This window comes from Musa acuminata, chromosome BXJ3-4 (assembly GCF_036884655.1).
Source record: "Musa acuminata AAA Group cultivar baxijiao chromosome BXJ3-4, Cavendish_Baxijiao_AAA, whole genome shotgun sequence".
NCBI classification, from domain to species: domain Eukaryota; kingdom Viridiplantae; phylum Streptophyta; class Magnoliopsida; order Zingiberales; family Musaceae; genus Musa; species Musa acuminata.
Window position 1 is genome coordinate 4,367,813 of NC_088352.1, and position 25,242 is coordinate 4,393,054.

At 38.3% G+C, this 25,242-nt stretch overlaps 4 protein-coding genes across 5 annotated transcripts; 1 reads left to right on the forward strand and 3 right to left on the reverse strand.

Annotated features, from left to right (window-relative positions):
- Positions 1-273: 273 nt before the first annotated feature.
- LOC135635084 (zinc finger protein ZAT1-like) lies at positions 274-1,365 on the reverse strand. Its single transcript, XM_065145933.1, has one exon. It carries the CDS (start codon positions 1,363-1,365, stop codon positions 274-276), a length of 1,092 nt encoding a protein of 363 aa, XP_065002005.1.
- Positions 1,366-3,282: 1,917 nt separating this feature from the next.
- LOC103980694 (mitogen-activated protein kinase 2) lies at positions 3,283-10,068 on the forward strand. Its single transcript, XM_009397157.3, has 6 exons — positions 3,283-3,731; positions 4,967-5,096; positions 6,602-6,739; positions 7,773-8,105; positions 9,239-9,422; positions 9,505-10,068. Exons 1-6 carry the CDS (start codon positions 3,568-3,570, stop codon positions 9,675-9,677), a joined length of 1,122 nt encoding a protein of 373 aa, XP_009395432.2. The 5' UTR covers positions 3,283-3,567; the 3' UTR covers positions 9,678-10,068.
- A 2,247-nt stretch (positions 10,069-12,315) lies between these two features.
- LOC103980695 (probable polygalacturonase) lies at positions 12,316-15,052 on the reverse strand. Its single transcript, XM_009397159.3, has 6 exons — positions 14,896-15,052; positions 14,024-14,386; positions 13,581-13,701; positions 13,333-13,507; positions 13,184-13,254; positions 12,316-13,111 (listed from the first exon to the last, which is right to left on the reverse strand). Exons 1-6 carry the CDS (start codon positions 14,932-14,934, stop codon positions 12,405-12,407), a joined length of 1,476 nt encoding a protein of 491 aa, XP_009395434.2. The 5' UTR covers positions 14,935-15,052; the 3' UTR covers positions 12,316-12,404.
- A 2,256-nt stretch (positions 15,053-17,308) lies between these two features.
- Positions 17,309-24,745, reverse strand: LOC135635608 (uncharacterized). 2 transcript variants are annotated; one of them, XM_065146806.1, is made up of 6 exons: positions 24,211-24,745; positions 20,283-21,479; positions 19,929-20,101; positions 18,516-18,734; positions 18,274-18,427; positions 17,309-18,158 (listed from the first exon to the last, which is right to left on the reverse strand). In XM_065146806.1, the coding sequence occupies exons 1-6, from the start codon at positions 24,689-24,691 to the stop codon at positions 17,470-17,472; spliced, it is 2,913 nt and encodes a 970-aa protein (XP_065002878.1). In that variant the 5' UTR covers positions 24,692-24,745; the 3' UTR covers positions 17,309-17,469. The 2 variants fall into 2 exon arrangements, with proteins under 2 accessions (XP_065002878.1, XP_065002877.1); XM_065146805.1 differs by having other exon boundaries at positions 20,229-21,479.
- Between the last annotated feature and the right edge of the window lie 497 nt (positions 24,746-25,242).

Here is a 25,242-nt window from a genome sequence, read left to right on the forward strand (position 1 = left end):
TCGAATCTGCAAATACACTCTATCCTGTCGAGGTGAAGTAAACAGAGTGTCGAAGCTGACTAACAGCTGGAAACTGCGTCTTTTCCACCTGACCCACTCTTCATCTTCCTCCTCTTTTCTCGGTTACAGAGCACCAGGTTTTCATCATTGCTTAATAACAGGAAATTTTTGCTTAGTTATGATGTAGCTAGTTTTCTGTGAAATCTTAGCAGAAAATTTATCTTACTGAGCGCAGGAAACAAAGAAGAACGCGATAAAAATCCGTACTTGGTGTCAGCTTGATGGAATTGAATCCTCGTTCCCTATGCTCGCTTCAAAAAGATGAGATCTTGAATGGAGTTTGGTGCTGCCCCTTGCCTTAGGATTTGGTTCGAATTGCCGCCAAAATGGCGTCTTTTTTGTCTCGGAGGGTGATCGAATTGGCGACAGGAAGTCACTTGCGTGCGAACTCTGTTGCGAGAGCTCCGCCTCTTCCTCCAATGGAGCTGGGACATTGAGATCTCTGCCGCCATTGTTCCTGTGGGCGGCGGCGAACGGGGAGGGAGGATGAGGAAGATGGGGAGCAGGGGAAGTGGCGGCGGCGGAGGAAAGGTGGGTTCTTTTGTGGCCGCCGAGTGCCTGGCCGGAGCCGAAGACCCGGTAACAGTAAGGGCACCGCCAGAGCTTGGCGTCGTGGTGGGCCGCGCTAGCGCCAGAGAAATCCTCGCTGTGGATCCGCATCACGGCGGCGGTCGGGACGCGTTCCGCCCTCTCCCTCTTGTGGCTTGCGCGGTGGCCGCCGAGAGCTTGGTATGATCGGAAGACCTTCCGGCACGTGCCGCACCGGAATCTACTGCGCCGCCGCCGCGAGCTGGATCCGATCCCATCCTCCTCCACGTACTTCTCTGCTTCGACCGCGTCCCAGCCGTTGGATTTGCGCTCCTCTGCCTCGTACTTAGACCACGCGTCGCGAGACAGCAGCATGAGCCAGCGAGCGACGGCCTCCTCGGAAGACACGTCAGAGACGGAGCTGAGTGGCTCCGCCGCAGGGGTCTCCGCCGGGACGCTGCGCCGGCGCTTGGGCCAGCGATGAAGGAACGACTCGGTGTCGCTCTCGCGGTCCTCGAAGGCGGAGGTGAAGGAGAATCCTGGGTCTGCAAGACAGAAGCTCTTCACCCGCTTCTCGCGGATAGCATACGTCGCCGGCCCCTTCCCGTCCTCCTCGGCCTCCATTGCAGCCACAGGTGAGGAAGACGAGGCGACAGAGGGGGAGGGCAAGGGGCAGGGAAACCTCACAGGAACCACGTGGTGGGAGCGCATGTGGCCGGCGAGGGCGCGGCCATGGGCGAAGCGGCGGTAGCACCGCTTGCATCTGTGCCTCTCCATGGCTTGGTTGCTAAAGGTGGGATCTTTGGCGCTTTCAAGAGCAGCTCCTTCTACTGTTCCATCACTTTCTCCGCCTCCTTTGGCAGCTTCCTCTGGAAACAGCGAGAAATATGAGACCGCAGAAACCAACCTTTCCGGTCTCCCTCGCACTCCCCAACAAAGAGAGAGAGAGAGGATGAACTTAAAGATCAAAAGAACAATGGAGATGCGAAAGTCTACAAGAAAAAGCAAGAAAGCAGTAAATGCTGGGTGATCTGATGCTCGTCCTCATCAGCGCAACCATGAATGCTATGATTTGATTTGATTGAAAGCCATGTTCTTGAAACCAATTATCTATCATAATATCCCTTGAAGTGTGCACCTCACTGCATTGCCTCAATCCTTTGCCATGCTTGACAAGAAATCTCAAGGAAAGTGATGAGAATTTTGTGTCAGAGGGCTTATTGGATTCTCATTTGAATCTAATTTACCACATACTATCTAAAATGTTCTTTTTAAGAATCAACATGTATTTATTGATATGATAATTTGACATCATCTAAATCCAAAATATTAAGTTGCTAATTAGAACCAACTTCAGTAACATCATGCTAATCTTTAGCATACATTTTTATCTTTGTCCTTTCCTTTTTCTCCAATAATATAGTCACTCACAAATTCATGTGATGCCAACTCATGCATATACCCTACACTTTATGTTTGTGAGTGATGATATTACTGATCATATGAAATAAAACAAAGGGAAAATAAAAGGGTCCCTATGAATAGCAGCAACCTTCAATAACTACACCACCTCCCAAAGTGTTTGTATTTTCCTATGTGTTTTTTGCTGGGACCCAAGACATTTTACTTGTAGAAAAAAAATAATGAGGAATTAACTATCTTTTTTTTTCATTTAAAAGACAATGTCTTAGGAAAGCCTAAGACATTGTTTTAAGAAACAAGAAGAACAAAATTATAATGTAATATAAATTATGTTATTGTGTATAAGCAATTATCATGTCACTAAAAATATATGTATATTTATGTGTACACCCAATATCCCTAAAAATACAATATAATTTATGAGCATACCCCTCTCCACATTTCATTCCATCAATTTCTTTCTTGATTATAATGTCATTTACAATCCTTATAGAAGACCCTAAGGGCATAGTTGCTTAAATTTAGCTTAAACAAATGTAGCATTTAAGACAACTTCAAGTAGTATTCATCTAGATACAAATATTTGAGAAAAGCACACAAATCAATGATCAAAGATGATTAATATATATCATCATATAGGTTAAGAGTCAGGGATGATTTCCTGGAATTTTTTTCTATTCTTTTTCAGAAAGTATCTTTAATTTTTATTTTTATAGTATCTCATTTTTTTTATCTTGTAAAATATTCTTACCCTTTCATTCTCTCCCTGTCTTTTCGAGATAAGAATATTTATGAAATTATAAAAAAAAATATACTATCGATAAATAATAAAATAAATATATCTTTTGAGAAAAAATAAAAAAAAATCCCCAACAGTTGATGTACAAAAATCACACAGAGTAATTACTAATAGTTTTATTTTTTTATTTTTCAAAATATGATAACAGTAATTACTACAACAACAACAATAATCCTACTTATTAATATATATAATATATATTAATGAGCAGGATATCATCATCAATATAATTATTGTTGTTGTTGTAGTAATTTATTGTTATCATAAGACATTGTTATCAGTATAATAATAATAATTATTATTGTTGTAATAATTAATGAGCAGGATATTATTGTTGTTGTATATATATATATGTGTGTGTGTAATATTAATTAGCAGCACATCATCATCAGTATTATTATTGTTGTAGTAGTAATTACTGTTATCATACTTTAGAAAACAGAAAACAAAAACTTTGGCTGCAGGCCGGTCAAAGACACACACACACACTCGATAGGATGGTGGAATCGATAGCGACGAGAGGCAACCAAAAGAGACCGGCAGCCACCGACGCATAGAAGAAAGTACTCCGTCAACCCCCTCTGTCAACGGGCTTCCCCTCTCCGCCCTCCCTCCTCCCCCTTCCGCTCTCCTTCCTCCAAAGATCCCACTTTCCCCTTCCCGGATTTCCCTTAACTTCGCTCGTCGTCGGAGGGACAGGAGGCGGAGGAGGCAGAAGAGCACCGCGAGGAGGAGGATCCTAAGGGAGGGTCCTTGGCATGGATTGCGGGTCGGCAGCCGCCGGTGAGGGGCACATCAAGGGCGTCCCGACGCACGGTGGCCGCTACGTGCAGTACAACGTGTACGGCAACCTCTTCGAGGTCACCGCCAAGTACGTCCCCCCGCTCCGCCCCATCGGCCGCGGCGCCTACGGCATCGTCTGGTGAGTCAAGAAGTCTCCTTCTTTATGGTTTTCGAGCTGCTTTGAGTTCCCTTTGATAGGCTTGTGATGGAGATGTTGTCTGGTTCCAATTGGGTTCTTTCTTCCCTTCGTGTTCACTGTTCACTTTGTGGTTTGAATTGAAATAATTCAAAGGAAGAAGAAGGTTAGGGCTCAATTTTGAGTGATTCTTGATGCGGTAGTACCGAGTTTCGTTGACTTGGCATCGTGAATGGGGCAGATCCAGGTAAATCTCCGAGGCAAAACTTCTCGCAGCAAAGTGATAGACACTATGCTGATGATAGTAACGTTAGCTTGAGATTTTAGTCCCTTCGAAAGATAGAATATTGAGAAGAATAGGATGGCTTTGAGATGGCTGGCAACGAGGTAGTTTCTTTTAAATGATCTTGTGGTTGAGAGGTCCGTACTAGATCACTCTATTATCGGACCACTTGAACTACAGGGGCTATGCTTTTGAATGTGGAAACCTTTACAGAAGTGGTGATTACATGCGATCTCTGTCATGTTCTCTGCCTTCTCTATTCTATGGAAGTTGACATGCTAATCTCCGTAGTTAATGTTGCCTCAATAACTCGATACTGTATGATTTTGTGTTTTGCTGATGAATGTGATGCAGAAGGCAAACTCATTGCTGCATTTCTAGAAACCGGAGCAGTCTAATTGATAAAATGAGCATGATTAACTGGGCATCACACAGGCTCAAATTTTGTCATAGGTAATTAAAACTAAAAATATTGGAATAGTCTTCCATGAGCCTAATTCCTTTATTTCTTGTGGTTGGCCACGGCTATATCAGTATCTGTGGCTGCCTTTGCTCCCAGCTGTTTGGCTCTCGAACTCAACATCTGCAGTCAAAAGTGAGGAGGCACCTTGTTTGTTTGTCCTGATTCACATGTATAAATAATAAAAGGATGGAAAAAAATTAAGGCTTTTTCAATGGAACTACACAAGGTTTGCTGATATGATGCAACTTGTGCCTCTTAATGAAGATCTCATTAAAAATGATCATGGAGTATTTGTGCTCACAGTTCACCTAAGTTATGATCTTTGACAACAACAGTCATGCACCTATGGTCCAAGTTAAGCATAGCTTGGACAAGACAACAAGTTATATCATCAATGCAGATTAGTCATGTTCTATATTAATAGTTTAATTATTCTAATCAATCTTTGGTACAACCATGATTAAAAAAATATTATTTTCCCCCCTTCTTTAGTGCTGCAGTGAATTCTCAGACTCGTGAAGAGATTGCAATAAAGAAGATTGGCAATGCATTTGATAACAGAATTGATGCCAAAAGAACCTTACGAGAAATAAAGCTTCTTCGTCACATGGATCATGAAAATGTAAGTCCAGCATGAAGCTGACATGACTTCATCATCATTTATATTCTCTCTATGTTTTTTAGTTATAAGATAATTCAATTAATTTGCAATCTCGTTCCTAGTGTTTCTGGTAGTTGAATGGATTTTCTGACAATTTGACATTGGATGACTCCGTCGCTCATAGTCATTGTCCAGCATTGAAAAGACTTAATTCTTTAATTCAGAGAAAACTAATACAAAAAATCTAAGATTTACTAGTAACCAGTAATACTGAAACATGTTCAGATTCATAATGAAGTTTCACTCTGCTTCATGATGCAAGACTATAAGTGATTTTGGTTAAACCTAGCGCTGTTTTTGTTTTTTTGAGTTTGATCATTTAGTCAGGAATAATTTCTATGTTTTTGTAGGCATTCCAACAGGTTTCATTCTGAGTAACATAAATCGTGCTGGTTTTCTTCCAAGTATTCATTTTTTTAAGCCTTCAAATAAGTTAATCTTGAGTCCGTATTAGATGAGGCTATTATCTGACAACTTAAAACTATGAGGGTATGCTTTTTTGTATAATAACCTTTACTTCTAGAGTGATTACATGCCTTCTCTATTACTTAGCTAATGTTTTTTGCTTGGTCCCTTTTATTCAACTGGTTGTTTATAGTGGCTCTTGATGATTAAGTTTTGTTCTTAATTATGTTGAATTTTTTCCTGGGCACAAAGAAGGCACAACAAGGCATAAAATCTATATCTTGCTCACTTGACTTTGCAGGTTCAATGGCATGCTTATGGCATGGACCATGCACTTAATGAAAGGCTTAAGATGCATCCTTCTTAGTTTCCAAATTCCAATATTCATTTTTTTTCTAACAGATTGATGATTCAGTTAGGTTTGGTTTCATCTTTACATTGTTAAATTGGTTCCTAGGCTTTTAGACATCTTAGTGCTTTTGTTTGATTTGAGCATTCAATAACCTGGTATGTGTAGACATAGTGACAAAAAGGAAAGAGGGTGGTACTACTAATTCTCATGTATACCATACAGTGTTGTGGTTGACATGCTATTCTCTGGTATTTATAGATACAACCAAACACACTTTGTAGTGTTCAAGAGAATAAGATGGTTATCACATGGGCACTTTTCTAGTCCTGGGCTAAGATAACTAAATCAAATTAAATTGAAAAGACTATGGAATTTTTTTATTAATCTAGCAGTTAACTCAAACGGAATTATTTCGAGAAAGATCAACCCATACTTACTTCACTATTTCAACAATTTGTACTTATTTTATGTTATTGTTTACTGCTTTGGAAGTAGTAGATTAATCTTACATTGTGAAATTTGAGTTTGATCAGTCTTCCATGTGCTTAGCTTGATAAGGTTGCAGTTAAGCCATATTTAAAGAGAGTTTTATTTTCTAAAGGGCACTCTATCTTTCATGAACATATTAATATGTTTCAGTTTTTGAATTGTTGCTTTACAGCCTTGCCTTTGTAGTGTTTATGCATTGAGATAACTATTTTGGCTGCAGGTTATTGCAATTAAGGACATCATTCGCCCTCCAAACAGGGAAAATTTCAATGATGTCTACATTGTTTATGAGCTAATGGATACTGATCTTCATCAGATAATTCGCTCCAAGCAAGCATTGACCGATGACCATTGCCAGGTTTGGTGCTAGCAATCTCTTTGTGAAGGGAACCTACTTGAAAGAATTGTAGTTCTTCTTTAGTTCTATATCATATTTAGTATGATCTGCTTTTTTTTTATCATAAAGCTCTAAGAATTGTGAATATTTAGTAAGATGTAAGCCTCATTGGTTCTCTTGAATGATCCAGAATTACTGGAGGAAATGTCAATAAATCAGAAATAATACATACTTTGTGCTTGATTTAGCTGCAAATTGGTATCTGTTATAGATTTTGCCATCATATTTGCACACAATTAATACTGGACGTCAAACATTATGAGATTTTATTTATGTTCTATGCCATAAATAGTCCAACAAAATATATTCTAGCTATATGTGCACATCATTTTTGTAATATTTTTCTGACAAGGCAAATGTTGTTTCACACATGATCTTATAAGTACTTTACTGAGAAGAATATTCATGATAAAATCTGGAGTATATCTGCATTCCTTTTCCCTTCTTTAATCATTCTAATGTTATTTGCATTTGTTTTCCTTCTCTAACTCTTCTAATGTTACTTCTCTTACTTATTTTTCCCCTTAGTTATGCATGTAAGTTTCGTTTGATATTCTGTTAATTTAGAAGTTCTTGATCCTTGTACTTTGATAAGATTGGAGAAACTTTTGATCTTCTTCTTGTGCTGCATTCTTAAGACCTTTTTACTTCATATTAGGAGATTGCTTCTAAGTATAATGATGTAATCTCAATATTCAGAATTCAATTATTAAAATGGTCAAGGATTCTTTCTTGGTGACTTGTAAATCCTTAGCAAACCCTGTTGCACAGTTAGACTTTCTCTGCTCAAGATTTTCCAATATCGATTGCTATTATTAAATATAAATGGCAAATATATCTTTTAATTTACTATTTTATGTTTAGTCTTTGCTGAGGTTAGTAACTTTTTCAGATTTTTATCACTCACCTTAGTTTCCATACATGTTTTGCTCCCTGACAGCTTGTCATTTCAACTTGCAATTCTGGCTTTCATGACACTGACTATTGTTGGCAGTTTTTTCTTTATCAATTACTTCGAGGGTTGAAATATGTGCACTCAGCAAGCGTCCTGCACCGTGATCTTAAGCCTAGCAATTTGCTCTTGAATGCAAATTGTGACCTTAAGATTGGAGATTTTGGATTGGCAAGAACAACATCTGAGGCAGATTTCATGACTGAATATGTTGTCACTCGTTGGTACCGAGCACCTGAACTGCTCCTTAACTGTTCAGAGTACACTGCTGCTATTGACATCTGGTCAGTGGGTTGCATACTTGGTGAGATTGTGACCAGAGAACCTTTATTTCCTGGAAAGGACTATGTCCATCAGTTAAGGCTGATAACCGAGGTACAATTTTAGATGTATTTCACAGTTAAATAATCTTTCTTCTACTTTAATTACTTGCAGACAAATTTTCTGTTCCTGTTTTATGCTGGTTATCAATCAACTCAAACATATTGATCCTAATTCTTTATCTTGTTAGTGATACCGCAAATGTTGTATAAGTGACATTATTACTTATGATGATTAAGTGGTTGCTAAATATCTACTTTGTCTTTCCCAATAACTACTTAGTTGCTTGCTTCCTTCTGCTGGGTTTACTTTTTTGACAGTTCTGTATTTAATAGATATCTCATTCTACTTCACCTCTTTGTTGTTTGTAGGTTTGTGTACCATAAAAAAACCTAGGTAAGTTGCAATACCATATGTTGAATTTTCTTTATGAAATCATCTAAACCTGGCAAAAATTTGTGTTCTACAATTTATTGATAGGCTGTCTGATCACATTAATCAAAACTGGGCCACCTTTCATTTACTATGTATTTCTTGAGGCTATCACATATGTCATAGGTGTAGAATGAGATATTTAAACTGTTGGAGTAAGTTTTAAAGCCATTAATAACTGCCAAATTGGAATCGTCAGGCACATATACCTTTCTGTTCTGTTGGACACAGACATTTGTTTGGTATATCTGAAATCTATCTTTTGCAACCATATCCATGGTTAAATCTGTACAGAAGCAACATGTGTTTGTGATGGTTGTTATTTTGACTTGTATTGGTCATTACTAGTCCGCACCATACTGCACTGATTTGTACATACTGGTCCACCAAAGAACTGGTGTGACTATAATCTGAATTGCAATTTCTCATGTAGAGATTCCGATATCCAAATAACATAGCATACTCATTTATCCAATTACAGTGAAATTCCATATTATGCTGGTGGTGTAAGTAATTGAATCTAGGTGAGATAACTGATGTGCTTCTTAATAATCATTTGTATATATAATTCAGAAAACTTGTGTGTCAATAAGGTAAATGAACATCTCTACTTTTGAATACCATAAATTAAATAATTAATAATTGAACATTCACTTCTAATTCAAATTTGGCTTTTGCCTAGCATTTCACTTAACTAGTATATTATTTCTTATGGCTAATAATCTGACATCTCATTGAATTTTCATCATGGGAAGCTAATAGGCTCACCTGATGACTCAAGCCTTGGATTTCTCAGAAGTGACAATGCCCGTAGATATGTGAGATCACTTCCTCAATACCCAAGGCAAAATTTTTGTGCTAGGTTTCCCACCATGTCAAATGGAGCAATTGATTTACTGGAAAAAATGCTTGTATTTGATCCAAGCAAGAGAATCACAGGTATAAGCAGCTTCTAATGGTTATTATAAAGCTTTAGTCATTTGTGTTATATTTAAAATATACCAATGTGTCTCTGTGGCAGTTGACCAAGCTCTGCACCATCCATTCTTGGCGTCTCTCCACGACATTAATGATGAGCCCTTTTGCCCAACTCCATTCAACTTTGATTTTGAACATCCATCATATACTGAAGAAGATATTAAAGAACTTATCTGGAGAGAATCACTGAAGTTCAACCCAGATCCAGTATACTAGGTTTTTCTGTTTGATGCTTGCTGTTGGCATTTGTAATTATGATTACTCTTTGAATTGAAGCCACCTAAAGCCAGTGAAAGCTAATCATTGGTCATCTCATCGGATTCATTCACAAATCTGTGACGTGAAGTCAAGACGAGGCTTGAGGAAATAAGGTAAAACTCAGATCCTCAGGATCTAAAACAGTGCTTTAAATGCCGAATCTGTAATTTACTATTTGAGAAGTTTGTGCTCTTTGCATAGGATGTTATTGCAGGTGTCATGTTCCTTTATCAACTGCTTCTTAGAAGTCGTTATTAGGGCAATCTAATCACCTTGAGTCTTTTTTGACAATGTGATTATTATGTTGAAATATCAGTAGGAAACTATATATATGGCTTGTCTGTCTTTACGTCTTATTATGTTTCTTATCATTTATGTTTGCTTAATTTATACATTGAATTGATAACTTTTGTCTGAAGAGCCAATATAACATGATTGTTCAATTGATCATTTACTCTTCTCTAAAACATACATATGTGTCTGCATTATTTGATACAGATGGACTTTGTCAAAAGATCTCACTTTATTGTAAACTAAAACTGGAGACCAATCAGTTTGTATTACACATGCCAGATTACACCATGCTACTGAACTAAAATTTGTGGTCAAGACTCCAAAGCATGACATTATGGTTAGTGAATGGCTTGTGATCAACTTGTGATAGGCTATGAAAAGTTGGTCTTGGGTTCTTCATGTCCAATGGACATAATTGTTTATGATCAAACCCAAAAATTGACACTAACAAAACAGACTTTTTAATACTATTGATTGGCAGGATCTCAATCAATCCCCATCTTCATGCTATGATATAGGGAGCAGTGCATATTATTTGAGAAAAAAAGGAAAACAGTTAGCCACCTTTCTATTTTCATCCATCTAATTTATCTCACCTATATTTTTTTCACATTAATGTAGCTTGAAATGCTTGAATGGATAATGAATTTGAAGACATGCTTCAGCTTATGACAATAGTATGATATTTTTGTTTCTAGAACTTATTGCCTGAATTCCATTAATTATAAACCGCAGCTTCTGTATAGTTTTTAGTTAATCCAATTCTTCTTATTTTTCTTTTTTTTGTCTTCTTCACATTTTTGCTTCATCCCATTTCATATATGCTCTGTTTGTAGTTTACTCATCTGCATTAACAGCAATAGAAATACTGACTAGAATTCAAGGCCACATCTACTGTCTGTTATGGTTCTTCCATGCACCCAATACAAACTGTTTTGGCAGTTCATTGGGTTATCTATATTTGCATAGACTCATACTGCTCATTTATCCCATACCACATTATCTAGTTATCTTTTGATATCATAATCTACAATCATATCACAGGCATAATGATCTCCTCTTCCAAATTACACGAAGATTCGATGGTAGTTAAATCTTTGGTCACGAGATTGAATTGGGTGTCCAAATAAATCATGTATTGTCCTTGCCCTTCGTACCAGGTATTTGAAAAGTACTAGGCGTCAAAAAGCGTCTAGGCGTCAAAAAGCATCGAGATCCCAAAATATTCAAGATGTTTTGAAATATTAAATATAATAAAATATATATTATAATTGATAAATATAATTATATAAATAAAAATATAATATTAAATTAAAAAGATCTAAGGTATCAAGTTGCATTATTCATCTTCTAATAATAAAGATGTCAAAAGACTTAAAACAATAAGATTTTACATTAAATTTATCATAATTAACATCATCATTCTCATATATATATCATTTTTCTTTTCCTCTTGTCCATATTCATAAAAATATGTTTTCTTCTTTTTGATACCGATAGAAGATAAACTTGAGGCTTCTGTACTCATTTTTCCTCTCGTCGTATGTCTTATATATGTTTGTAGTTTTTTACTCCTTAGATTTGTTACATTTCTCATCTCAAGTTCTCATCTTTAAATACAATATAGTTTTTGATATATTGTAACTTTACACTCATTTCTTCCACCAATCACTCATTTGAATCATTAATATCTTGTAATGAGATTGGATTAATGATATTTTACAAATCATGACGAACCTTCTGATAATACCTTATATAAACTAAATCATGTAATTATTGATACCTTAATCGATTTTTTCTCTTTGTGTGAATCTATTGTGTCGTATAATTAAAAAATATATACTAACACATCTATCTAAAAAAAAAGATTAATTGAAACAAAAATATTTTGTAATCCTTAAAGTCACTCTAATTTCGCTCACAACTTATAGAACTATAAGTTAAACTAAGAATTTTGATAGCCAATTACTATAAGTTCGAGACGAAATTTTTAAGAACTTTCTTTGCATTTCAATTAAAAGATTGTCCAATTTTAGTTTCTATCTAATCAGACGTAGAATTTGCTTCGGTTATTAGTCTGAGAATGGTTTGGATGATACCCATTTGGTTTTGTTTGTTTCCATCTTCAGGTTGAGTTGAGTATGATCACTGAAATATAGATCCCATTATGAAATCTTTCAGATACAGATCCCATTATGAAATCATTATATTATATTCATCACTTTTTTAACACTCTTTCATTGCATTCTAAATTTTATTTTTATATTAATAACTATTGCATTTTATATCTTCAATAATTCCATTTTGTTGACATTGCAGAGGAGGAGGAATAGTTGACTGTTGTAAGACCTTCATGCCAACATCAAGCATGAGGAAGCCGCAGCATACACGTCAAGCACTGATGGCTTTCACGTACGTGCACTCCTGGAGTTGGACGTCGTCCATGGGCGAGGCGTCGGTGGGGAACGGACACGGCTGAGCTCCGTCACCCTGATCCGCCAGCGACGCACAAGCCGCAGGCGACACCCCACTCGAGACCCCTTCGACGTCGGCGCAGTACCACGGTAGCTTCCTCGCCTTCCTCAACTCCACGGTGACGTTGGAGATGCAGATGCCGGTGAAGGGCGCGTTGGGGATCCCCTCCAGCCTCGCCGCCATGGTCACGTTGTACGCCGTCACCTCGCTGTAGCTGATCCCGTCCACCACGGGGATCGCGTTGGGGTCGAACTTGTCGTCGGGGTGGGACTTGTAGTTGCCCGTCATCCAGAACACCCACTTCATCGTGCTCAGGTACATCCGTCGCACGTACACATCCTTCACGTAAGCGCCCCTTCCGACCGCCGTCTTAATCCGGACGCCGGATTCCGAGTTGATGGCGGTGATGTCCTCCGCCCTCACGTCCTGGATCCCCCCGGACATCTCGCTACCCAGCGCGATCACCGCGCTGGTCGGCGAGATGCACGTCAGCCGTCTAATGGCTATGTGCTGGCTCGGCATGCCGTAGGCGATGCCGTACTCGTCCCACCCGCTCTTTATCGCGACGCAGTCGTCGCCTGAGACGATGTAGCAGTCCTCTATCCGCACATTGGAGCAGGAATCTGCGACATCAAGAAGCACATGAGAGCCTGAAATTTCTGCAAACAAGTGGTAGGAGCAGCACGAGTGCCTACCCGGGTTGATCCCATCAGTGTTGGGAGAATGAACCGGCGCAAGGATCGTGATCCCGGAAACAACGATGTTACTGCATCGATCGACTGCTTTCAGTCGCAAACCATAGAAATGTTTAGGGAATTTAGCTGAGGAGATGAACAGAACAGACCTACTGTAGACCGGATGGATGTTCCACGAAGGAGAATTCAGGAGTGTGAGGTTGGATATAAAGATCTGGTCGGAGTGCATCAGCTCGATGAGGTAGCCTCGCGTGTACTTGAGCTTGTGGCCATGGAACTTGGACCACCAGAAGGCGCCCTGCCCATCGATGGTTCCATTGTCCCCTGCAATTTGGGAGAGAAGAATCATAATCTGTGTAGTTTCTTGGAGATTAGAAGAAGCAAGGTTGCAGCAGACCTGTGATGATAACATCGGTGAGGTTTGATCCTCCAATGAGACTGCTGTATCTTCCACCAGCGGCATCCCTCCCTCTGCCATAAGAGGGAAGGGGATCTATGATTGGCCATGCGTTCATGTCCTGTTCCAGTAGTAGATTTGCAGGGGTTATGTATGCATAATCTATCTTTTTGGAAGGATATATATGTGTATATATATATATATGTGCAATATTAAAATCTGGAAGGATAAATGTGATATTGATTGAATGAAACTGAGAATTAAAAGAGAAAGAATAGATGAATAAAAGAAAAAAAGAAGCAAAAGGTGTTATGGTATTTATTTATTTATATGTTCTTAAATTATTAGATTTTGAATATAAGTCCTCCAAACTGTGTTACTCATTCGAAGGAATGAACAGAGAGGATGGTGGGGGCGGGGAGGGGAACGCAGCGGTGAGTTACCTGTGTGGCGAGGATGACGGCGTCACGGTGGAGGAAGAGGGTGAAGGAGCTGGTGAGGTTGAAGGGCCCGGTGAGCCACCGCCCGGCGGGGACGAAGAGCATCCCGCCGCCGTCGGAGGCGAACTGGTTGAGGTGCGTCACCGCAGCGGAGAACGCCTCCGTGTTGGAGGTGGCGCCGTCGCCAACCCCGCCGAAGTCCGCCAGGGACGCCGTGTGGGCCCGGCAGGCGGTGGCGGAGTACTTGAACGCCTCCACCGCCCCGCTGCCGTCAACCTCGTCTTCCCCGTGGAAGCGGCTCGTCCTTCTGATGCACTCTGCCGGTCCGGTGTACGCCGCCATTAGAAGCAGCCATGTCGCCAGAATCTGGTTGCGGGAGAAGAACTCAGGGAGTAAGAAGAAAAATTAGATTCAACGAGTGAAATTTCTGGTTTCTCGAAGGATATAAATGCGAAAAACGGATCCTTCCGAAAAAAAAAGAAGGATCTTTGAAGGAAATGCTTTTCGCGTAGATTTCATCCTGTATCGAACTCAAGAAGATGAAAGATCAAACGTCATGAGATAAATTTCCTATTTTTCTCTGTGTACAGGGAAAAATGGTTCTTTTTAGGGGGGGGAAAGGGATTTTTGAGGAGGAACTCTGGAAGTAGATGAACGAGAACGCAATGCACCAAAGTTGCTCCGCTTCTTCGCATCATCCTTCACACGAAGAATGGGAAGTTCTTCGGAGACATTACAGTGGCTTCGATCTAAGCCAGGCAAAAGAACAAGAACATGGCTAATTGCCGAATGGAGCGGTGAAAGAGGACGGCGATCCTGCCACAGAAAGAAAGAAAGACAGGGAGGGGTGGCAGTGGTGATGACAACGGCGGTACCTGCGGGAGCGAGATGCTTCTGCGCCTCTGCAACTCCATTTGCCGGAGGAGGACAGAGGAAAGATGAAGGAGACGGGCGCGGAAGTCGTCTTCCCCAGCAACCGCGCGCAGAAGGCAGCGACTGGGTTGGCAATGGAAGTAAGCGGCCAAATGGAGCACATTTATAGGCGATGTCTCATTTGGTGGTATCCACCACTAAACCCATCACAACAACACTGCTCTCATCAACTCAACTCAACTCCTCCTTTCCACTCATAACAACATCTGCACCAAACACTCGTGCTCTCATGAACAGATTGCTGCAGTTTCCTTGTCGTGTTGCCAAAATAAAATACTGGATTTTCTTTTTTGCTTTTTTCCCTCTCCACAAGCCTTTTTTTTTTTTTTTGAGGTATTTTCTAACGACTAATCTTTTGGGATTACTAATAATACTACTAAATAGCCAGTGAATATTATGGTGCTGCCTCTTCCGCATTTCATCGAACAGGTTATGATCAACCTACTCGACTCCCATGGGAGAAAACGACGGAAAGCATCACACGCTCGACGGTGAGGATTTCTGACGCCGAGAGCGACCTCAGCCCGTGAGTAGCGTCTCCCCCGTCCGCAAGCACGCCCGTGTCCCGCCCCGCTATGATTTAATTAGCATGGCTCCGACAAGGAGAGCACGAGGAGGCTCCACCCACCACTACGCCTCCCTCCTCACTCACATGCGCAGCACTCGCAGAAACCGCCCCACTCGAGAGCGGGCGACTGCGCAAAAGACGAGAGGTGAGGCGACCAACCAAACAAAAGCACTTCGCATCTCCGACTCCCTCTTTTTGTTCGGTGCCGCCGCTCTTTGTCCTGCGCGTGAGCAAAGGGAGGAGCACTTCGTGATCTGTTAGTCATTAAAGCAAACAACTGATGCCTCTTTTTCTTCTATGCACGCTATCGCCATCTTCCATCTTCCATCTTCCATCTTCCATCTTATCTTGTAGGTGGGCAAAAGACTGCGACTGTGGGTGCCGAGGTGGGAGTCATGTCACCATCCACAGGCTTAATCGCCCGCTCCATTGTCTTGAGCATTTGACTCCATCTCTCACGCGTTGCTTCCTTTGTTCGATTTGACGGCTGTTGTTTGTCTGGTATTTGTCGTTTGGATGTGCACATTCTCGAGAAGTCGAAGCAGAGCATTTAGTCGGATCGAAGCCGAGCAAATTGGGCCCAACGAAAGATCAAGAAATTAAATTTAAATTATCTGTGAAAAGATATCAATTAGTGGAATTATGTATGGGTATGAATAACTCACACTTATTCTTCTGAGTTATATATACCGCATGGGATTAATTTGGAAAATCGATAGAGATGTATAAAATTAAACCATTTTTATTGGAAATATTTCTTAAATAATTTCCCAATAACCTTTATAGTAAATGAAATATATCAAATTAAGATCAATCAAATATTACAAATATATATATATATATATATATATATATCTAATTATGTCATCAATCAGAGAGAAATTATAGATAATGTTTGTTTTTTTAATATTTTAAAATTTTCACGGGAATTTGATATTTTTAGAATTCTTTCGATATCCATTGGTTATCGGGTAGACGTTGACTTATTATTTATATTTGAATTGGTGAGATTAGGAGTCACTTGCTAGGAGTGTTCTACTTTGTGTCATTATACATTTCGACTTATTATTCATGTTTGTATTTATTTTAAACAGATATGTTTGAATTTGCATTCGCTTGTTAGATTTGGATATAAACATCGACTCGAAAGTAAATATATATGAAAATAAATCTCTCTCTCTCACACACACACATATATATATATTAAAGAATTTAAATCACTAAATTTTAAGACATATTTAGATGTGGAAGCTAATAAATTCTAAAAATAATATTTAGTAACTCATGTGTTAGTAATTCGAGACCATTAATTGGGTTATTGGAGATTGGGATGATTAATTACGCATTCTTATCATTTAGCCGTTAGCTTATAATTGTTTTCAATAAAAGAAAAAAAGAAGTTCACTTTCTCATATTTCAAATCTCTCTTTCTTGTTCTACATGAGATTATTTACATCATATGAGCCATTGATCTCCTACTCTTTGATTGATTAATCAACAAGATCAACTCGTACCAGACTGCAAGAAACCAACCATCCTTAATTTGGACTCGAAACTAAATTGAAGGATAGCCAACTCAAAAGACTCCCAAGTTCATAAATCTAGCCAGTAATCCATGAGGTTGGCAGCAAACACCCACATGCAAACAACCTTTCTCAATGCCGGGAAAGAATACTTTAGATAATTATGGTCTGGAATATAGCCTTCTGATGTAACAAAAGCAACCATTCGATCTACATTATTTGACATCACCCAGTAACAGGTCTCAAATTCTAAACGTAATGATCTTCCAAAAGACACATAAAATGATGATTGATTGCACAAATTTGTTCATATTATCAATATGCAGTATCACATGTTCCAAAACATGAGCCACAAATGTTCTATTGCTATTCACAAGACATCCACTTCAACAAAAGTAGGATTATTTTTCATGATTAAGGCACTGCTACTGTGTGGATTCCTCCCTCGGGACATGCTCCCACTCAAATGAAGGGTTTATATGTCCACCAGTAAGAGACCAGCTCCCCTGCTTGTATGTCATGTATGACTGAATCAGTGATCCATTTAAAGGGCTGGAGAACACCACCTGGGTATTTTCATATTTTGAAGTATCTAAACCTGGCCTTATTTCGCTGTCGCTTGTCACAGCAGGAGGAGGCTGCATGTCAAGTCTGGTCTCCGAAAGTGAAAACCAAGGCCTAGGTTTGTGTGTGTCATACGGCTGCACGACACCCTCCACGAATCCCAAATCTGCAAGATTTATTCGGTCTTTCGTGCCAGAACTATCTGCAACATCTGGAGAACCAGGCACATTTTCTTTTGCATCTGAGCATGTTCCGGTATCAGAGTCAACAAGTGTCCCTTGTTCCTCCATGCTTCTGTAATTAGAGCCGATAATCCGATCCTTGAGAACTTTGAATCGAACCATCACAGATGATTCGATATCCTCTGACTCGTTCAATTCATGGGTCGATGATGCTTCATGAGGAAGCTGGCAACTTCCTATTTCTTCACCATCCAAAGTGGGAGAAATGATACCCGACAAACTTCCTTTGGCCTTCAAAGGCGAATCATTCACCTGAAGATCATGTGCAGATGGCAGGCTTGATGACATGCCTGACTGTACGGGCTTCACTAAAAATACAAAAATGATAAACATCATTATGAATGGAAAAGAGAGACGGTGGTGGATGATCATAAAAGTTACAGAAAAGACCAAAAGCTTCGCCAATTTGTGGCCGGTGCTTACAGTTTTCTGATTCAATCTTCATTTGAGTAAGTTGAAGTTCATACTTCAATCTACACGTTGCAACTTCTGCTTCTATCCAGAGATTCTTATACAACAGTGTCCGTGCATCCCCTTCTCTTTCAGAGGGAATTTTTGATAAAGCATTCTCAATGGCCTACACATTTGTGAAATGCAGAAAAATGTAAAAGCTAATGATTAAATATAATCATTAGAAGACTATCTCAAATGCATCTAAATTTTACCTGAGTCATGCCATAGACTTTCCCGAGATTTGCATTGCAGCCCTCAACAAAATTGTCAAACTCACTATTAACATTATTACACCCAACAGAATGTATCTTTCCCTGCATGTTGCACGTATGATCCATGTTGCTCTGATTTACATCATCAGCATCTAAACATCTATTGCAAGTCCAAGCAGCCTCTATACCCGAACAACGAGGAGTACAACCAACAGAACCCTGCAAAAGACCACCTATCATCAACTTAACAAGTTATTCATCATAAAAGGAAACAAAAACAACTTGGTGCAAAAACAAGGATACCTATAGCACATGGATGGAATATGTGGTAATATGGACAAAAAAACATGAAATTAAATGCAGGCTAAATGACCAAAAATTACAAAATGTCAGAATGTACAGGCAGACTAACAGAAGGATGAAAGAGATATTTAATATAATCTTACTGATTCATCAATCAATATGGGTCAAGAAATATCGGATATAAAGCATTCCATCATGTATATGTACAGAAAATTAACCAAAATTTTAAGTGAACACAATTTTTATAAAAAGTGCTGAGAGATGAAAGATTAATTCATCCACTTCTCTGTCTCAAACCTATTGCCCATGTCATTCAACAACTAGCCTACTTCATAAAATTTTCAGTTATAGTGGAAGAAAATCATCAAAGTCTAAGCTGCAACTTAATCATTACCACAATCCAAATGCCTTAACAATCAAGACCATCACAAACATCCACATGATGACCTGAGCAGAACGACAGAAACTGGAAAGACATTTGAAAGATGAAGTAAAAGGTATGGAACATACTTCAAAACCCAAGATGGTCATCCTTGTAAAAAGATACCGAGGTATGTTACTTGCAGGATATCTTATGCCAGCAAGTAGGTCTATTGTTTCTGCTGCAATTGAACCCAGGGCAATTATATGCTAACAAATTTCATAATAAAGGCCCCAAGGAATCAGAAAAGAATATGATTAAATGGAACTAACCTTACAAACAAATAATAAAAGCAAAAGGAAGGTCCTTTTGGGCTCTCATATGCTTTCTCCTACATATGGCCTCTACTTTCAAGTACATTTGCAATTGTTATACTGAAGTTACAAACTACCTTTACTACCTTTTACAAATATACAACAAGCACATGATCTCTAAGTGAATAAAATGCATCTCATTTTTGGGACCAATGGAATTTATAGGGTATAGTAAGAAGCCCAATCAAATAGAGATTTTTCTTTCAACCATCTTTCGAAATCCCTTTGGACAACCTGTTAGATGCTTTAATCTATTTCCATGGATATTGCTGAATTCTTATACTCCCAGCCAAACAATGAAGAGATTGCATCAGATGCAATTTGCATCTATTTCTACTCGCTGTACTTAATCGGACTGTGAAAAAGTCAATGTACCTTCTTGTCCTTGAGGACAAGTGCAATATTGTTAATCACAGAGTGAAGAAGCCTGTAGTCGTGTGGTTCCAGTTGATCATCACCCGTGAAGTTGGTAGATAATAGTTTTATTGAAGAACTATGTATTGTCTTAACAAGCTCCTTTACATTTTCCAGTGGCGATGAACATGAGCCTGAAGGGAAAAAGAAACGAACGCATAATCCAAATATGCCACAAAAAGCAAAAAAGTTCTATGGACAAAACTTTTGTTAAAAAATCAAATCAGCAGAACAAGAAACCATCGAATTGAGAAACAAGACCTTTGTTGTGATCATCAATACACTTTTCTGGTGATAATTTATTTACTGCAATACCTTCTGTTCCAACAACTCTTGCAGCACCAACATCTTGTTCTTCAGAATCCCTTCTCTCGACTTCACTTGTTTTATTCATTTGTTCTTCAGGGGAATCATCAATCAGAACCCTGGTTCCATTGTCACCTTTTCTATAGTCAGACAACTTTTTGTTTGAATTTTCAGGCTTCTCATGTATAGTTGATGATAAAACTGATGAGCACTGTGGCTTGTCAGAAATTGAACTTTGTTTCATTTCATTAAAAATCAAACTTCCAATTTGTTCTGAAGAATCTTTCAAGTTTCCAACACCCTCAAAAAGGTGCTTTCGATCTTGACATAGATCGTCAAAGTTTTTTGACTCGTCAAGGGCTTTCTGAACCAGCATTTCTTCAACAGTAAATGGTGACTGCCAAAAGGCTGGAGCTCCTTTCCAACATGGCGAGTCAACGGCAAGGTTATGCTGATCAGGTGCTTCTAAAGAATTTTTCATGGATTTATCTGGATCCACAGAATTGCACATAGATGGAGAAGCATCAGCAGTCACCAAATTTTCTAATCTCAACCCAGGATTCAACACCGCAGGATTAAAAGGACTTTCACTAGCTGTATTACTACCGGAAGGAAATTCTTTTCCAGAATCCACAGGTGAGACAATACTCTTCATTATGTTGTAATCTTGTCCACTCTTCTCATCACAAGCCGCTTTGCTCCCAAGGTTTTGATCGAGGTTAGGCTCCTTTAGCTTAGAAGGTTTAATTACTGGATCATTGGTCTTATACGGTATTTCATGATGGACCATCGCACATGATGAAGTACAATTGAAGTTTGAACTAGCTCTTAAGTTTGATGGTGCATATACTTGGCTTGGAGTTGAATATGTTGCAGCTGGGTAGAAAACCAGTGGATTCACAGAACATGAGTCAAGTTGTGCCATATATCTATCATAAGTGGAGTTTGGAACAGAAGTATCATGTAAATCCATCCCAGAGGTCGAGTCTGTTGTCCCAGAGCCATGAATTTCTTCAAGTAAAGCACTTGGGGTTGAGAATGGAGCACTACAAATGGTATAGCAGGATGCAATATCTTGCTCATAGCTCTCTCGGTGCTTATCCTGTAGCCATTCGCAACTTTGAGACCCAAAATGTACTTCTCCAGTCAGTGAATTTCCATGCCAGACACCATAAGAATCATTGTCATAATAGTTATGGCCATCACCTGCAAGATGGAAAAATGTTAATCCAAGAAAATAATACATTAGTGCTATGCGTCATCTTTCAACTTTAAAGAACGTTATGCGATAGACATTATAAAACAAGTAAACATCTTCAAGTACAATATATTTGTTTACATAATAACGTGACTAGTCCAGACTGTCCACTTTAAAGAGAAAAAAAACCTTAATGAGTACAAAATCTCAAGCTATGGCACATAAAATGTTACATATATATATATATATATATATATATATATATATAATAAAATAAAATAAAAATGATTAATAGTAATACCATAGTAGGTTTAGAGTTTAAAGATGACAATATCTAAGAGTAAGAGCTATGATACATTTAATAGCTAGAAAGGAAAATTATTATATAAATGTTCTTTAAGTTTTATATTGTTTCTCTCGAGGTTTCAAATTCTGATCTGAGGCCCATACTGGTCCCTCGCTAGACCAGTAAAGGCCTGGTATGTGAGAGAGATATTCAGTAAATATATATAAGTTTTCACTAGGAACGAGTGGATGATAAATGAAAACATACTTTCGATATGAGTTACAAATTGTACATAAAGAAAACATGTCTAGAAAAATCCTAACAAGATATATTGAATAAAAATTTAATGTCATATGACAAAATGATCACCTTAAATCCATGAGAGGTGACTCCAGATCCTTGATGTAACTTTATTGCAAATCAAGATTGTAATTCTAAACCACCCATGCATGAAACTGCTACTATAACAACTTTACCAATAAATAATATATTATTGATGGAACAATATGGTAATAGTCATGACCATAGCATCATTAATAGCCTGTAAGTAGTTGGCACTTAACACAAGAATGGTTACAGCATTTACAATATTAAAACATAAATAACGTTTTTTTCCAGAATTTACAATAGTAAAGTGCCAAAAAAAAAATAATGATACTTTTTAGACTGCTTAGAAATTATTTACAATTTGGTAAAAGTGTAAGCCTTCAAGTTTACCTAAAAACATAGAATTTTAAAAGCTTAAAACAAAATTTTAACAGTTTAAAGTAATTTTTAATTTTAAATAAGAAAATAGTTTCATTATTGGTGTACTTGTCTCACTTGCCTTACCCACTTACCTTTTATTTGAAGGCATGGACAACCACATGTGGATACACATGGGTATTTGTTGCCTTTGATTACAAAGTAGTAGCTGAAAGGTAAGTCTCAAATAACAACCTTTAAGGCTTCTCTAAAACTGGATTCAAAACAGAAAGTTAAATGTTAAAAGCACCAGTTAAGAAGGCTGAGATGAACCAGCACAATTTTAGATGATCTACATAAATCCAGGATATGCTACCAGATCAACTGCTTGACTCACTTAAAAAAGCGTAAGCCAGTAAAACACTTACGGAATAGAGTTTTAGATTCTGTTCAGCATGACCACAGTACTGTATACAGAAATCATTCGACCATTAAGTTAATGCTAGAATTTTATTACTATATTATATTCCTCTTATCAAACATAAAAAAACTAACTCAGTTTAGAATCTTCAGTTAGTATGATAGAAGATAGCTATAAAATGTTCTTAAGTGCCCATATTATCTAGGAAGCATACTACAGTATCCACTCATTTCATTCATTTTGTTACGGCCACATCCCCAAGTGGTTCAAGTGCCACTTGTCTTTTTTTCACTATGGTTCCATCTTATTCTATCTTTCTCCACCTAAGAACTCTAACCTAATTTGACTCATAATTTGTCTTCAGTTGGTGCAAGTAATGATACACTTCTACTATGCCTGATTATTTTCAATGATATTTATCATGTTATCAACAACCAGATCTGACCGTAAGTTACCATGACAACAATAAGTTTTTTTATTGTTTCCCTTGTAATACTAGTTATCCATCTCAATCGGCACATCTTTGCAACACTAGCCTTTCATGCAACCAACATTCTAATCCGTAAAGCAAGCCAGGTCTTACAATCACCAAATATAGTGACTTCCAGGGCTGAAAGTCTCAGAGCTCTGTGCATCTCACCCATGGAGTATAGATTCATACCATCGGGCATCACGCCACTCAGATATAACATGGAAAAAGAACTTAAATTCTTTCAATTATTGTCATCAATTACAATCTCTTTCCCTCTTCTAACAGAACTCAAGTACAAGAAAAAAAATATGAAAAAAACAGAGGTATGAATGAATATAAATCAATCATTTATTTTTTTCTTCTCTCAAATATAAATTGTGAGACTTGTTTCGATAAATAATCCACCTTTTTATAATACTGTTACTCATCTTTGTAAAACAATAAAATTTCTTTTTAGAGATGAAATATTCAATCAAATCAAAAATTGATTTCTTCCATTTTTTTATTGATTTTCTTTTTCTTCCCCCTTGGGCAATCTATGAATTTAAAGTAAAAAATATAGATGTTGTAGTACAGAAACTTATGATTCTTAGAAATTGATTAAGATGGTCCAGCATCACCCTACTTCCTGTAACTTCTTAGTTCACGACAGCATCGAAGTTTACAACTTTAACCAAGATCAGAATACAAATCAACTTCATCGAGAAAAAGGTACTGACTTAAGAACACAATTAAATCACCCAAACGCACAATTAAATAGCTCTAAACGATCCAAGTCGAATAATGGCAAATTCCATAAAAAAACACTAAATCACACTCTATAGAAAATAAATTAAAGAAAGATCCGTATTCAAGGGAGAGAAAGAAAGAAATTACCTTCCTGGAAAGTTGGAATCTTGTAAGCATCGGAATCCATTCCAAGCCCTACCTCCTCATCCGCCGGCCTGTTCCACGGGCCAGCCCCATCTCTCGAGTAGGCCGAAGAATGCCTGAATGAATCATCAAACGCCAGCAGCTGCGAGTTAGAATAATAGTGGGAGTAGTAGGGATCACCGACGGAGCCGGTGCTCGGCTGGGAACGGATAGAGCCAGCGGCCGGGGTGGCGACGGTGCGGGAGGGCAATCGGGAGGCAGATGGCCGATCGGCAGCTGGAAAAGGCTGGGGCGGGAGAGGATGGTGGTGGGAGGACGACGGTGGCGAGGGAAAGACGTGGTCAAGAGAGAAAGGGGGAGCCAGCGGCGAGAGGGTGGACAACGACGAGGGATTCGGCGGTAGAGGCGGAGGACGAGACGGAGGGGAAGGAGGCGGCGGCGGCGGTCGGTGGTTGCGGTAAGAGGCACCGCCGGCGCGTATCATCGCGGGGAGAGAGAGAGAGAGAGAGGAGGCCGAACCGACGGCTCAGGCAGGCAACGCAAGTGCAAGAAGAAGAAATAGGAATATATATATATATATATATATATATATATATATATATATATATATATATATGAGTGTGTTATCCTCAATTTTAAAATATATTTATTTAAATTTTTTTGTTTATCTTTTTATCAGTTTTAAATTATTATAATATTTTTATTCGATTCATTTGTAATATTTTCAATAGTGTTTAGTATTAAAACCACAGTAAATATTATTAAAAATTAAATATTATTAGTGACATCATATTAAATTTGTATTTATCATTACGATGTTATATTTTTGGATTTGTAGTTGATTGAAGTTAGTAGTCAATTTATATTATTTATAGTGTTTTTAGTAGATTCTACAATGTTTTTATTATAGTAGTCAAAATATTATAAGAAATTAATTTTTACTTAGATAATTATTATTAAATTATTATAAATATTTATTAATTTTTAATATAGTATATCATTTTAGTATTTTTTTTATTTCATCATGTTCTCAAA

Bases quoted from the DNA above. Each gene is read 5' to 3' on its own strand.
- LOC135635084 (XM_065145933.1), bottom strand. From the start codon at position 1,365: ATGGAGAGGCACAGATGCAAGCGGTGCTACCGCCGCTTCGCCCATGGC.
- LOC103980694 (XM_009397157.3), top strand. From the start codon at position 3,568: ATGGATTGCGGGTCGGCAGCCGCCGGTGAGGGGCACATCAAGGGCGTC. The intron at 3,732-4,966 runs GTGAGTCAAGAA...CCCCTTCTTTAG, and splicing joins GGCGCCTACGGCATCGTCTG to TGCTGCAGTGAATTCTCAGA. The intron at 5,097-6,601 runs GTAAGTCCAGCA...TTTTGGCTGCAG, and splicing joins GTCACATGGATCATGAAAAT to GTTATTGCAATTAAGGACAT.
- LOC103980695 (XM_009397159.3), bottom strand. From the start codon at position 14,934: ATGGAGTTGCAGAGGCGCAGAAGCATCTCGCTCCCGCAG. The intron at 14,387-14,895 runs GTACCGCCGTTG...TCCCGCAACCAG, and splicing joins GAAGCATCTCGCTCCCGCAG to ATTCTGGCGACATGGCTGCT. The intron at 13,508-13,580 runs GTCTGCTGCAAC...CCCAAATTGCAG, and splicing joins CACCGATGTTATCATCACAG to GGGACAATGGAACCATCGAT.
- LOC135635608 (XM_065146805.1), bottom strand. From the start codon at position 24,691: ATGATACGCGCCGGCGGTGCCTCTTACCGCAACCACCGACCGCCGCCG. The intron at 20,102-20,228 runs GTCTTGTTTCTC...TTTTCCCTTCAG, and splicing joins TATTGATGATCACAACAAAG to GCTCATGTTCATCGCCACTG. The intron at 18,159-18,273 runs GTAAGCACCGGC...TTGTATTTTTAG, and splicing joins GAAGATTGAATCAGAAAACT to TGAAGCCCGTACAGTCAGGC.